This window comes from Engraulis encrasicolus, chromosome 2 (assembly GCF_034702125.1).
Source record: "Engraulis encrasicolus isolate BLACKSEA-1 chromosome 2, IST_EnEncr_1.0, whole genome shotgun sequence".
NCBI classification, from domain to species: Eukaryota; Metazoa; Chordata; class Actinopteri; order Clupeiformes; family Engraulidae; genus Engraulis; species Engraulis encrasicolus.
In genome coordinates this window covers 49,218,304-49,233,303 of record NC_085858.1, presented here as the reverse complement: position 1 = coordinate 49,233,303, position 15,000 = coordinate 49,218,304, and the positions used below count along the sequence as shown (strand labels likewise).

The 15,000-nt window shown below is 44.7% G+C and overlaps 1 protein-coding gene across 4 annotated transcripts in view; it reads right to left on the bottom strand.

Annotated features, from left to right (window-relative positions):
- The window catches only part of rhbdf1a (rhomboid 5 homolog 1a (Drosophila)), a 103,306-nt gene that overhangs the window by 17,095 nt on the left and 71,211 nt on the right, over nucleotides 1-15,000 (bottom strand). For 2 of the 4 annotated variants that reach the window (XM_063190166.1, XM_063190183.1), the window contains 9 exons: nucleotides 13,177-13,390; nucleotides 11,283-11,501; nucleotides 10,220-10,348; nucleotides 8,602-8,801; nucleotides 6,195-6,449; nucleotides 5,358-5,469; nucleotides 4,645-4,719; nucleotides 1,446-1,607; nucleotides 562-662 (listed from right to left, as the gene is read on the bottom strand). In XM_063190166.1, the coding sequence (XP_063046236.1) occupies nucleotides 562-662; nucleotides 1,446-1,607; nucleotides 4,645-4,719; nucleotides 5,358-5,469; nucleotides 6,195-6,449; nucleotides 8,602-8,801; nucleotides 10,220-10,348; nucleotides 11,283-11,501; nucleotides 13,177-13,390 (1,467 nt within the window). The remainder of the gene's footprint in view (nucleotides 1-561; nucleotides 663-1,445; nucleotides 1,608-4,644; nucleotides 4,720-5,357; nucleotides 5,470-6,194; nucleotides 6,450-8,601; nucleotides 8,802-10,219; nucleotides 10,349-11,282; nucleotides 11,502-13,176; nucleotides 13,391-15,000) is intronic. The other 2 variants (XM_063190174.1, XM_063190192.1) reach the window with 1 other exon arrangement.

Here is a 15,000-nt window from a genome sequence, read left to right as displayed (position 1 = left end):
CAGTGCAAAGTAATGTGCACATGATTATCTGTATAGGAGATATGAAGACTTATTCTAATGTAATATACAGTAATGTCATGTAATGTAATGTAATGTAATGTAATGAGAAGAGCGATATCTACAGTAAGATAGTCTATACCTATGTGTGCAGCTTCTTACTGTGGATGGGGTTGTCGGCGGGCCTATTCACTATTTGTTGAAAATACTCAACTACATCATAACAACATTGCTATGACAGTACCGAGAGCCTTAAGTAACGGATTAAGAGAGTACAAGCCATTACAATTTGTTGTGACAGTAAGGTTACAACATAGGATCTGCACATAAATATCTGGTGCAACGCTACTGTATACAGACTGCAGAGGGCGCTGTGGTGATGCAGATACAGTGATTCTCCATGTGTAGAGATCAGCAAACACGCATGCACGCATGCACGCACACACACACACACACACACACACACACACACACACACACACACACACACACACACACACACACACACACACACACACACACACACACACACACACACACACACACACACACACACACACACACCTGGGGTCCTGGTGGCATACGGAGCCGTGCTGCCGAACCTCTCCCTCCAGTAGGGGGGCACTGGGATGCCTGGGCCACTTCACCCACACAGCTAACGTACTCTAATAGAGAGAGAGAGAGAGAGAGAGAGAGAGAGAGAGAGAGAGAGAGAGAGAGAGAGAGAGAGAGAGAGAGAGAGAGAGAGAGAGAGAGAGAGAGAGAGAGAGAGCATTTAAAAAAAAAATTCAACACACCTTTATCACAAAATCTTGGAATATAGAAGCATACAATGAGCTAAGGAGTGACAATCACAAAAAAAAACAAATGTTACATGGGTAAATAAATGGCTTTCATCTCAGCCAGGTGCCAACAAATGTGCAAAAAAACCCAATTCATCCTTTATAACAGAGCACACAGCACCATTACGACACCAGATTTGTTCAAAAACCTCCAAATTGTTCATTAGCTTATATAAGCGAAAAATCAATTGAGAGAGAGAGAGAGAGAGAGAGAGAGAGAGAGAGAGAGAGAGAGAGAGAGAGAGAGAGCAAATGAACAGCAAAATAACAAGAAAAAAAAGTCAAAAAGTGAGATACAACTCAAAAAAAGAGAAAGAGAGGGTAATTGTTGTACTCGTACTACCACATAGTAGTTCTACTTTACCATGTGCGTGCTTGCGGGTGTTTTTGGAAGTGTGTGTTTGTATGTCTGGGTGGGTGTTTGCATGAGTATAACAGTATGAGTGTGAATATGAATGAAACAGATATGCTGTGTGTGTGTGTGTGTGTGTGTGTGTGTGTGTGTGTGTGTGTGTGTGTGTGTGTGTGTGTGTGTGTGTGTGTGTGTGTGTGTGTGTGTGTGTGTGTGTGTGTGTGTGTGCGTGCATGTGTGTGTCGGGGACTGACCGAGCACTCCTCCTCCTGGGTCTGTACGCAGCCCGAGCGGTCGTTGCGTACACAGCAGGCTGAGTTGCGCTCCAGGACCCTCTTGGCCTCGATCAGGTCGTGCACCTCCTGGTCCTGACGCATGCAGGGGGAGAACTTGGCTCCAAGGTGTATCAGCGCCTCCTGGTGGACACACACAGCATCACAACCCAATGAGCAGCGGTAGGACCAGAGCCGTCTAATAAGAGCCTTAAGTCGCTCCCAAAGACCTTAACTGTCCATTCTTTCCACAGCAACGGCGGCTCTCATGGAGCCTCACGGAGCCTTTTACATGTACGTAAATCGCCATTGACACGAAGTAGTTAATTAGTTCCAGGAAGTGGCTGTACAACACAGAAAGTGTGGTTAAGGTAAATGTAGTTTGTTTCTACTTAATCTTTGTTTGTTATTCGTGTATTGGTTCTGTGTTAGTCTCTAGTGAACAGAAAGCTGCTGTCTAGAAATATTTTAATCTACCAACTGACTTCTGGGTAGTCGGTTGTCATAACTCTCTTAACTCATTGGCTGCCAGACATTTTCATAAAAGAGTACCTCGGAGTGCCAGAGATTTTTCAGCATTTTGGGCGTTTTTTGGAGGCTCACAGAAAATTGAGTTCTGTGTCTATGTCAACACCATACCTATCAAAACACAGATTAGACGCTCATCTGTCAGCAGAAAAAAACGGTGTCTCTCTACCCCTTTCCGTTCTTTCATAATCATCTGTTGAAATTAAGTGGAATTCGCCAAAATTCTGCTTTCTAGCCAAAAAGCTGAGAAAACGCCATTTGAAGTAGAACTGTAACTGCAAGCGTTTTTGCCCGTAATGGCATCGTCCTAACAACTCCAAACCTATCAGATGCTATTACAGAGTCTTCTGTCATCTGTAGCCTGAACAAAAGATCGTTTGTATGACCTTTTCAACCTAATATACTGAAATATAACGGGGGTGGACTCGAAAACAAGTGTTTTGGTTTAGTTGCTGGCGCGCAGAATGGATCATGACAGCAGGTGCCCCTAACTCCGGGAACTCCCTCCCTCTCCCTCCCCCTCTGATCGTGCTCTCTCTCCCCTCGTTGGAGAACGAATCACAGCTGGTTTATTTCTTCCAGAAATAGTACCGTGTGTTGTGTCTTGTGGGGAGGGAGGCAGGTAGGCAGGCAGTTCCGCTTAGCGTAGCTTACTGCAGCTTCTTTGGTAGAGCGGACAATTTGCAGATTGATGATTACTGTAATCATGGTTCTGCTATAGTGATCTTGTCATATATTGTTCAATGAATTTTCTTTTGATAAAGTAGGCTACTGATCACATATCCAACATTTCACAAGCCGATTGGAGTGGTGAAGGCTAGCTGGTCTGAGGCTAAGTGCAATGCTTTCTCATGTGAGCTGACTGTATCTGACCAGACACAAAGGCTACTCTGTTCCAAGAATCTGCAACCCCCCTGTCTTTTTTGATGATACAGTAAGCTGATCATACTATACAGATCCATAAAAAATAACTGTAGAATGAGTAAAAATAGTTGACTTACCAAGGCTCCTTTATTTAGGCTTAGTTGTAAGTTGTTAGCGATTTCGTGCTAGCTAGCTAGCTAGCTAGCTGGCGTAGCAAAATTTATAGCCAAGCATTCCCAACATCACCACTAGTCCCGTGCATTCTCCTGTTAGATGATATTTTGTAAGCATCATCCTGATGTTGTGTAGGCTGATCACATTATCCAAAATGAAAGGTTGCCACACAGATCATCTCATGGTGTATTTTGGGCAAGCTAGCTACAATGCCTTCTAGCTAGATAGCAACTGGGGGTTGTATTTTGGTCATGAGAGGAGGTTTTTTTTTTGGTCAGGCTCTGACACTAAAATCAGTAGCCTACCTGTGTTAAAATCAGAGGGCAAGAAAGTAGACTACTGTCACAGGTGCTTTACTTTCAAAAATGATTTTGCTATGCTACTTTTGAGATTATAATAGTAAAAAAGGGGTGTTTTTGTCTTGACATTTCCTCCTGGTCTGAACAGCCCTGCCTTGACTGTTCCTAAGGACACTTCTGCCACCTACAGGAACAGTTAGAAAATGCCTAGAGGCTTGAAATTTATACAGAAGATAGGTCAGACCGTCCTCGAGGCCTGGCTGTAAAAAAACGCAATTATCGGCGAACGACGTCGAAGGCAGGGGGCGTCACTATTCGAAATGACGTCATTCGACGGCCAAGGCAGCCAATGAGTTAATAGACGGCTCTGGGTAGGACCACAGCCTTCCATATGAAGAACTGGCCTAATCCCATTGACCTCTGTGTTGGTTTTTTTTAAAAACAAAAATGGCAGCTCATGACTGCCCATGGAGCTCTCTGAGTACCAGGATTATTACAGTATTATTATTATTATTTTGCAGATTCATGTAATGTCAGAGCATTTTGATGAATTAATCATACATAAACCATTTGCTAGTGCATATGTTTGTTAGTATTTACCCAGAAATGTAGTTTGTGTCTCCTTAATTTTGGCTTGTTATGTAGTGGTTATCTGTGTTATCTTGCTGGCACTATTTCAGTCTACATTGAAATATGTGGCAAATCCACTTCCAGTACCCCAGTTGTCATAACTACCTCTAGGTAGGACTACTGAATAAACTTATTTGACATCCATTGGTAATCAGGGGGTAGAGCAGAATTTATACACTCCTCGGCCGAGTTTATCAGTCGAGTATCGGTATCATTTATTAATCTTCGCATAGAAGTTCCGAGCACAGTTTACATTCCAAAGCCACACCTACCGTACTCAAATAGCCTAATAATAAGGGCAGTCATGGGTGAGCGGTTAGGGCGTCAGACTTGCATCCCAGAGGTTGCCGGTTTGGCTCCCGACCCGCCAGGTTGGTGGGGGGAGTAATCAACCAGTGCTCTCCCCCATCCTCCTCCATGACTGAGGTACCCTGAGCATGGTACCGTCCCACCGCACTGCTCCCCATGGGGCGCCACTGAGGGCTGCCCCCTTGCACGGGTGAGGCATAAATGCAATTTCGTTGTGTGCAGTGTGCAGTGTTCACTTGTGTGCTGTGGAGTGCTGTGTCACAATGGCAATGGGAGTTGGAGTTTCCCAATGGGCTTTCACTTTCACTTTAATATGGACTGAGAAATAAATAATGCAGAAACAGACAGAAATTCTTACTCATGTGCGAAGTACTTACTGAACTTGGTCCTATCCAAAAGTTTTCTTGTTGAACAAACTTCACATTTTCATAAACCCCTTTGTTTCGCAGTACCTGAAAAGACATGTAGGCCTACTGGTTAAAGATCGCACACAAAAGTACAACACCAGTAATGACATGTAGGCCTACTGGTTAAAAATCGCACACTAAAGTACAACACTAAGAATCTCTAGGCAGATAGATACCAGAGATTAATCTTAGATAGATTCATTTGTATTACTCTTGGGTGACACTGTTGGTGGGAACCACCTTGATTGTAAATGTGCTGTGAAAATAGATATTAGAACTAATTTCTATGAAATATTCTAATATACTGTATTGATTGATGAGATAGACGAGTAGATAGATATATGACAAAATACAGTAAGCGATAACTATGTTATGCAAATACAGTTGACAACTTGAAAAAACTCCCGCACACTGACCATTTCACTGTTATGCTTTAATAAATAATCTTTGGATATTGCCTGATGAAGGTCTAGTACCGAAACGTCGTTCATTAAAGCAAAACAGCGAAATGGTCAGTGTGCGGGAGTTTTTTCAAGTTGTCTGCTGAGTGACCCATGGGCCATCTCCGACGCACCTGCCAGCTGAGGTGTGCGCCAAAAAAACCCAAGTTTAATGTAAATACAGTCAACAGCATGCCATAGGAAGGATGCTTTCTCAGGGTGGTGTGATGAGTGAGGACTCACTGAGTCGACGGTCTCGTGCTGTGAGAAGCCCACGGGAGCGAAGCCGTATATGGACACGGCCAGGATGGTGATGAGCACGTGCACCACCGTGATCCAGTACGTGAAGAACGGCCTGATGGGACACACAGAGCAGAGCAGAGCAGAGCAGAGCACTTCCTCTTAATACATGTTCTACGTAGGTCTGCTGTTGCCCAGTCTGCACTTTTTATGTCTGTATGGGTATTGAACTCTAGGTGTAATGTATGTGTACTGTCTATGTCTAATTGTCTATGTCCACACCTAGAGTCCAGAGTCGATGTCTATCTAAATGGGAAAGTAAGAAACGTAATTTCAATTCTTTGTATGGCCAGCGCATGTAAAGAAATTGACAATAAAACCAACTTGACTTGACTCGACTTGAGAGCAGAACTTACATATTAGGTTTTATATATATATGTATATATATATATATCTATATATATATATATATATAGATTATATATGTATAGATATACAGCAGATCTAGATGTAGATTATAGATTATCGATACAGTATATGCACAGTGATTAACAACGCAGTGCTAGAAATATATGTATATCTTGCTAGATTTCATCAATCAGAAATACCTCAATAGCTCAGAAATACCTCAAGCTGCTCTTGTGATGTGGAGACATGAGACGTGTGTGTATGTGTTGCTTTGTGGCTCCATTTTCAAAGTGATTATTACTCTATTTGCCTCTTCACGTAGCTGTCGATGCGCTCGCGGTAGGTGCGGTTGGTGACTGTGTGTGTGTGTGTGTGTGTGTGTGTGTGTGTGTGTGTGTGTGTGTGTGTGCGCGTGCGTGTGCGTGTATATACCTGTGATCGTCCATGTCCTCTATTTGCCTCTTCACGTAGCTGTCGATGCGCTTGCGGTATGTGCGGTTGGTCAGCTTGCCCACCATGCCCAGGCCGTAGGGCCTCTTCTCGCGGGCGAACAGCTTCTTGACGGGCAGGGCGATGCGCTGGCCCCGCCGCTGCCCGTTCACGCTCACCACCTCCTGTCGTAAGCGCACCTTGGGGGGAGGGGGAGGGGCGCCCTCCTTGGCCTTACGCCAGCCGCGCTCCAGAGGTCTACAGGCAGGGAGACAGGGAGACAGATATATCAGACTAGCCAGAAATACAGAGACAGACAGACAGACAGACAGAAAGACAGACAATCACACTTCTGAGGTCTGCTGACAGACAGGCAGACATTAGGCCAGCCAACCAGACAGACAGACAGACAGACAAATTAGATTATCCAGACAGGCAGACAGACAGGAGACAAATCAGACAAGCCAGACATAAAGATCACATTCAATCACACTTCAGAGGTCTGCAGACAGACAGACAGACAGACAGACAGACAGAAATTAGACTAGCCGGTCAGACAGCCAGGCACACAGACACATTAGACCAGTGGTTCCCAACCTACGGGCCGGGGCCCACTGGTGGGCCCTGAGGGTATTCCATGTGGGCCTTGAAATCATTTTCCAAAAATAATAATGATATTTTGGTGTGTGTTGCTGTTGATTTATTTGAGTTTTATTCTTAATTGGGTCAGAGGTGGGCCCCGGACATTTTTTTACAATTTCGAGTGGGCAACAAGTTGAAAAAGGTTGGGAACCCCTGCATTAGACTATCCAGCCAGGCAGACAGACAGACAGACAGACAGAGAGAAACAGACAGAGAGACAGACAGAAGAAGCGACAGGCAGGTAGGTTGGCCACGCTCCAGAACTCTGCAGACAGACAGTCAGACATAGATTGGATTAACCAGAAAGACAGACAGACAGACAGGCAAAGAGACAGACAGGCCGGCAGATAATTCTGCTCCAGAGATCTAGAGAGGAAGATATTGAAATACATTAGACAAAAGAACAAAGAGAGAGAACAAATATTGCACAAACAGGAAAGACAGAAAACTAGAAATTGACATTGTATGAACAGCTATTGGATACAAAGAAAAAGGGCAAGGAAAACTGGTATTCACTGTGGCGAGAGAGAGAATCTAGATAGGGTGACATATTTGCAGAAAGATAGTCCAAAAAGATAGGTAGATATACAGACAGATAGATTAACAAATATTGAACACAGGGAGAAAGGGAAGACGGAGAGTGATTGGCAGATTACAGCACCAGTCAGTCTGACAGACCAGCAGATTGACAGACACGGGAGTAGAGTTACGTTCCTGAAAACACAGCGAAAAAGACTGAGAGGGAAAGATAAAGTAGGCCGGCCTTTGTGAGATGTGACGTGAGAGCATCTATCATGTGGTGACTTAACCAAACTGTGGCTTTTTTCAAAAGTATTTTTTGGGGGGGCTTTTCAAGCCTTTATTGCTTTTAAAAAATATATATATTATTATCAGACAGGACAGTGGAGGAGAGACAAGAAGTGAGTTGGGAGAGAGAGAGATGGGGAAGGGCCGGCAAAGGACCTGGGCCGGGAATCGAACCTGGGTCCTACGCCACGGATAGCGTCACGGTAGGGCCTTGGGGTGGGCGATATGGCAAAAATGTCATTTTGATTTTTTTTATCACGATCTTCCATCCATAAAATAAAAACAACAAAAATCAATTTTGATATGCTTGCAATTTGTAATTTGCAGTTAATAAAATGTTAACACATTGATGACACTCTCATAAAGTGCACTGCAAGACGATCTATACGATTTCTTCACTTTGGCAGATTCGAGACGATCTTGTACTCAATATCACGATTCACGATTTATATCGTCATATCGCCCACCCCTAGTAGGGACTATCATGTGGTGACTTAAGTCAACCGAAGAGAGAGAGAGAGCTCTGACCCAGTAGAGCGTTTCGGGTAACACTTTATTTTATGGATACATCTATTAGCACTTATACATACAATGTCCCTGTATAAGTAACTTGTAAGGCATGTACATAGCAAAATCAAACATTTGTTAGGCATGTATTCGCAAATGTCTTGTTCATGCACAATAAGGGATTTATTACCAATTTAACCTTAGTAAGGACCTAGTAGGCCTTAGCGTTTGCTTAGTACATGCCTTACAAGTTACTTATGCAGGCATTAGCATTGTATGTATTAGTGCTAATAGATGTATTAGTGTGTGTGTGTGTGTGTGTGTGTGTGCGTGCGTGTGTGTGTGTGTGTGTGTGTGTGTGTGTGTGTGTGTGTGTGTGTGTGTGTGTGTGTGTGTGTGCGTGTGTGTGTGCGTGCGTGCGCACGTGTGTGTGTGTGTGTGCGTCCACACTCACAGCATGAGGTGACTGCGCTCCAGGTCGCTCTTGTTGAGGGCGCTGCCCGTCATGTCCGACTCGTCCAGCTGCTTGCTGAGGTCCGAGTCCTTCAGCGTGGCATCCGACGGCGACTCGAAGACCTCGTCGGCAAACGTGGACATCTCCTCCTGCATGAGCACGTCCTGAGCCGAGACATGATACAGAGAGGACAGGTACTTCTGAGGACACCGAGCGACATGCAGGACAGGCCACGTACAGACGACACAACGGGACGACACAACGGGACGACACCGACCAACATGTCCAGAAAATACACATACATGCAGACGCGTACAGCACGCACGCACATACATACAGAGGACAGAAACAATCCAGAGCTGTCGTCAATACTAGCCAGGCCGTGCCCTCCTAGTGACGCAACACTTTCAGCGTTGCAACTAGTCAGGTCAAGAGCAATGTAATGTACTTTTATGTATGTTTTAGAAAAATAAGTAGGCGCGTGGTCCCAAAGTAAAGTATAGTTCAAAGTGGGAGCACAGAGAAAAATAAACAAAAAACTCATTGTGCTTGACCTTGGTGTCTTATTTAGGGTGCAAACCTGCTCCCACTTAGTACTGTATGTTTAACACAACGCCTTTTCTTTGAGTAATGTCGGGATCACACACGTGTCTGTGTGCAGCGTTGTGTTGCATTCCTGTTGACTTTAATCATTAATCAGTAATCATTTGTTGGGCATGTATACAGTTGCAAATATTTTGTTCACTGCCAATATGGTCTTTATTATTGATGTAATCAAAATAAGGACTTAGTAGGCCCATAACTCATGTCTTGTAAGTCATATACAGACAGTAATTAGGCACGTGTTAGTGGCTAACATTTGAACCGTAAAATAAAGTGTTACCGATCGTACATAGTTTATCCAGCAGTTATTCCACTGTAGCTGATGAGGTAGACACACTGTAAGAGGACTTCTACTTTTACTGATACACTACTATACACCTCGGCTTTTGCTGCGCAGCACATCCGTCTAAAAGTTGAGAAATGCTCAACTCATGTCAGATCACTCCACACTTTCCCAACTGCCTTGTGTGATCCGAAATGTTGCTAAATGCACTGTCTCTTGAAACGTGACTATACCTCCAAAACAGACCCAAACAGTAACCCCTGGATACACTCACTGTTGCCATGACGGTAATAAAGATAATTGAATGTTTTGGAAAAGAGAGTGATGTTCTTGTGAAAGTGTTCAGAGACCTTAATTAAATTCTATTTAAAGATACAGCCCGTGAAAAGTATGTTTTGCTTTCTATATGTGTTTAACCAGAAACCCAACGACATTTTCCAACAGAATCATATTTCAGGTAATTAACATGTTTCATGTGGGTATGTGGTTGTGTGACCCGAGTAGTTGTTGGGCTAAACTGTCAAAAAAAATACCACACACACTGTTGGTGAAATAACGTGGTTTTGGTTTAGAAATGAAAAACCCTGCCATGCAAGAAACTTCATTAAACAGCGGATCTACTGTACCAGCCTTGATTGCTTATTGTAATCGTTTAGATTCATAGCAAGTTGCTTAACATCTGAGCCTGTGATTGCCATACACCCCTGGAGGTGTCATGTTAGTCAGTCTTACCCTGGCGAAGAAGGAGGTGTCCAGCTCATCGGGGAAGTCGGGCACATCCTCCTCTATGAAGCTGGCCGGGGTGAAGCTCCTTCGTTGGGCCCGCCGCAGAGTTGTTGTGCTTTCCCGTAACGATCGGCCCTGAGGAGGAAAACACAATTTAACGTTCACACACACACAAATTATTGTGAATCAAATACATTACTGTATTGTTAGCATTGTGCACCATTGTCTGGTATTCTCAAAGTGCAGTATGGTAGGCCCACTTACATGAGAATGCTCAGAATTAGCGCTGATTGAAAAACCCTGCAAAACCACGCCCTCAAAGACATTCGCTGACCCTAAAAGGTCATGAAAATATGAATGTAGCACACATAAGGTTTTGACTCTGTTGATTCTTCTAACTTGACAAGTTGACCAGCATAATAAGACATACAAGGACATTCCTCAATGGCGCTACCTTGACACGTGCTGCACCATAGAGATACAACATCATTACTCAGTGGTTACCTCATCAAGGTATTGATGAGCGCAGTGCCATAGACATACAACATCATTACTCAGTGGTTACCTTGATGAGCGCAGTGCCATAGACATACAACATCATTACTCAGCGGTTACCTTGATAAGCGGAGCACCATAGACATACAACATCATTACTCAGCGGTTACCTTGATAAGCGGAGCACCATAGACATACACTGCCATTACTCAGCGGTTACCTTGACACGAGCAGCACCATAGACATACACCGCCATTACTCAGTGGTTTACCTTGAAGAGTGGAGCACCATAAGGGAATAGGGATACAAGGTCCTGTCCTGACTCTATAACCCTAAAGGTATTAGTACTCTGATGACCTTCATAAGAGTAAGAGTATGCACATCCCACCTCTCTGAGGCCAGGTGCAGGACAAAGGCGTATCTGATAGTGGAAAGAGTAGAAGTCTGCACACTGCAGCTCCACTTTGAAAATGTATTCAGGTCATACAACGTTTCGACCCTGGGTACATTTTCAAAGCGGAGCTTAAGTGTGTGGACTTGTATGCTTTCCGCTATTCTGATGACCTTATATTACCTTGACTAGCGCGGCGGCGGCCCGGAAGCTCATCTTGGCCACGGACTCCCTCTTGCGTCGGCGCTGCGGCCGTCCGAAGCCGGAGCGGGAGCTGGTGAAGGAGCAGAGGGAGGCGGCGCCCGGCGTGATGGGCGTCTGCGGCATGCTGTAGCCGTCCACCTCGTCCATGCCCGCCGCCGCCATGCGGAACGCACGCCCACGCGCCAGGGGGTCCACGATCTACAAGGCAAGGAACAGAGAGGACAAAATGTCCATTCATACATTCATTCGTTTTGTTGGTTGGATGATTTGATTCATTGATTCATTAGAATCTTGCAACAGACGGAGAGTATGCAGCTGAGAGTAAGAGGAAGGCTTTTCATTCATTCATTCATTCATTCATTCATTCATTCATTCATTCATTCATTCATTCATTCATTCATGCATTCATTCCTTCATTCATTCATTCATTCATTCATTCATTCATTCATGCATTCATGCATTCATTCATTCATTCATTCATTCATTCATTCATTCATTCATTCAGTCATTCGCTCATTCGTTCATTTATTCTCTCTTTCTTTCTTTCAACTCAAGCTCAGATTATTATTGCACAGTACCAGTACCAGATTCTCTTTTGAGATGGTTTTGGATGACCTATTTAATCTCTTACCTGTACCTGTAGGTAGTGGTGTCAACAATAATCGATTCGGCAATGCAATGCAATGCGGGGCATGGACAATTCAATTCAATGCGGCAAGTTCCAGAATCGATGCAGCAATTTTTTTAAGTTTCAATTACTTCTGTGGATATTTCAGGAGCAAATGTTAAATTAAATAAAAGCACTTCAAAGCATTGAAAACTGCAAGACTGATACAGAAAACAGTCAATAAATGTTGCTCATAGTATCTGACTACTTGTATTCTACTTGTATCATGACTAATGAAACATTTGCTTTGCTTCCAGTAGAAACGTAATGCATTGCGATGCATCGTAGAATGGAATCGAATCGAAACCTCCCGAATCGTAATCGAATCGAATCGTGAGGGCAGTGCCAATGCTCACCACTACCTGTAGGTCATTTAATTACACAGCAGTTTGGCATAGCAGTGGATTTATTTTCGGATCGTTTGAGCCTAGATCATGCTTGCACAGTATTAGAAAGTGAACTCATTAACAACATTAAAAGTTCACCCAAATACCTCCAATATGTTAGTGAGCAGGTGTAAGTACACTTACGTACTGTGTGTTTGAGTACAAGTGTGTCGGCCTGTCTATTTGTCTATATAGAGTACAGTAGGCATACAGAAATTCATGAAATGTGGACAGGCATGCGTTTCCTTGTGCGTGTTTACTGTATATGAGTGTGTGAATGGCAAAACAGTGGCGAGTGTGTACGGTATGTCTGTATGTGTGTGATGTGTGTGTGTGTTTGTGTGTGTGTACAGGTGCATGTGTTTGCGTCTGTGTGTGTGTGTACTGTACATGTGTGTGTGTGTACTGTACGTGTGTGTGTGTGTGTGTGTGTGTGTACTGTACATGTGTGTGTGTGTGTGTGTGTGTGTGTGTGTGTGTGTGTGTGTGTGTGTGTGTGTGTGTGTGTGTGTGTGCCCCCTACCTTCTGCATGCCATGCTGCGAGGCGGGTACGTAGAGTGGGGGGCGGCGTCTGTGTGTGTGTGTGTGTGTGTGTGTGTGTGTGTGTGTGTGTGTGTGTGTGTGTGTGTGTGTGTGTGTGTGTGTGTGTGTGTGTGTGTGTGTGTGTGTGTGTGTGTGTGCCCCCTACCTTCTGCATGCCATGCTGCGAGGCGGGTACGTAGAGCGGGGGCGGCGTCTGTGTGTGTGTGTGTGTGTGTGTGTGTGTGTGTGTGTGTGTGTGTGTGTGTGTTTCTGTGTGTGTGTGTGTGTGCCCCCTACCTTCTGCATGCCATGCGAGGAGGCGGGCACGTAGAGCGGGGGCGGCGTCTCGGTGCTGGTCAGGGAGATGTTGTCCTGGCTGGGCAGCTCCATCTCCCGGATGACCTGGGGCTTCAGCCGGCCGTAGCGCAGGCTGCAGTGGCGCATGCTCTTGCGCTGCCAACGCTGCGTGGCGTCGCCATCCTTGCTCACGCCGAACCAGTCCGCCGTGCCCCTGTAGCCACCCACCACGAACGGAGGTACACACACACACACACACACACACACACACACACACACACACACACACACACACACACACACACACACACACACACACACACACACACACACACACACACACACACACACACACACACACAGAGAGAGACACAGACACAGACACACACACACACACACACACACACACACACACACACACACACACACACACACACACACACACACACACACACACACACACACACACACACACACACACAGACACACACACACACGTGGATTAGTCCAGTACAGCCACTTGGATGTCCTCACACATGCGCACGTGGAGATGTGAACACACAGGCTGATTGTCTTTCTCTACAGTGGTGAGCAACAGCTTCCTTACCGCAGCTATCTGGCAGTGGCACAGTGGGATTGCTGTGACTATACTTCGAGGGAGGGAGAGAGAGAGAGAGAGAGAGAGAGAGAGAGAGAGAGAGAGAGAGAGAGAGAGAGAGAGAGAGGGGCAGAGAGAGAGAAAGAGAGGGAGGAGGTAAACAAGGAAGAGACACAGAAGCACAGAAGCAAAAAAAAAACGAAGAGAGAGAGAGAGGGAGAGAGAGAGAGAGAGAGAGAGAGAGAGAGAGAGAGAGAGAGAGAGAGAGAGAGAGAGAAGGAAATGGTAGATTCAGTTTGAGAGAGACAGCGATCTCTGTGGCTACTGGAGGTGAACTCTTTACAAAAAGCCAACTTGACAGATAAAGAGAGAAGTGGGAAATAATGAAAAAGGAAACACTGTGATGGATGGAGGAGGACGGCGAGGAGGAGGGAGGAGGGAGGAGGGAGGAGTAAACTGAAAGAGTCCTCCCTCACTGTAACCTCATGTGAAGAGGCGAGGGAGGGGGAACTTGTCCAGACATGTTTTTTTACAGGAGATTACCGTGACGTCACATGACTCTGGTGGTGGGTAAAGTCCTGCTCTTAGCGCAGCGCACACTAAAGAGGGGAAAAAAATGATCAGAGCAGTTTCAGTAGCCAGGGCCAACGGCAATATTTATCCCCCCTCTACCGGCAACCAAAGATTCTAGATTCTTTGTTGGCAACATTCCAAAATGGCTGACAACCAAACACCTGCTTAACTAACTACTACTACTTTCTCTCTCATATTCTTGAGACTTTTGAAATCCAGAATACAAATGGTGTTCTCATTTTACAGTTCTACAAAGGCTATTGATGTATTCGAAAGTGTTTGGTGCTATGGCGATGCCATGTGCTCTGTTGTAAACAATGATTTGGTGTTTTCACAATGGTTATCATGAACAACCTTGATTTTTTCATACTATTTATTTTGGAATACTTTTAAACCTCCTGGGAGATAACTCATTGTTTTATAATAAAGTATTCCTAAAAAATCAAATCTTTCTCTCTCTCTCTCTCTCTCTCTCTCTCTCTCTCTCTCTCTCTCTCTCTTTTTTTTTTCTTTCTCTCTCTCTCTCTCTCTCTCTCTCTCTCTCTCTCTCTCTCTCTCTCTCTCTCTCTCTCGCTCTCTCTCTCTCTCTCTCTCTCTCCTTAGTCCTTATCATCTCTGAGATATCAACAAGTGCGCGCTAGCTACACTTGTTA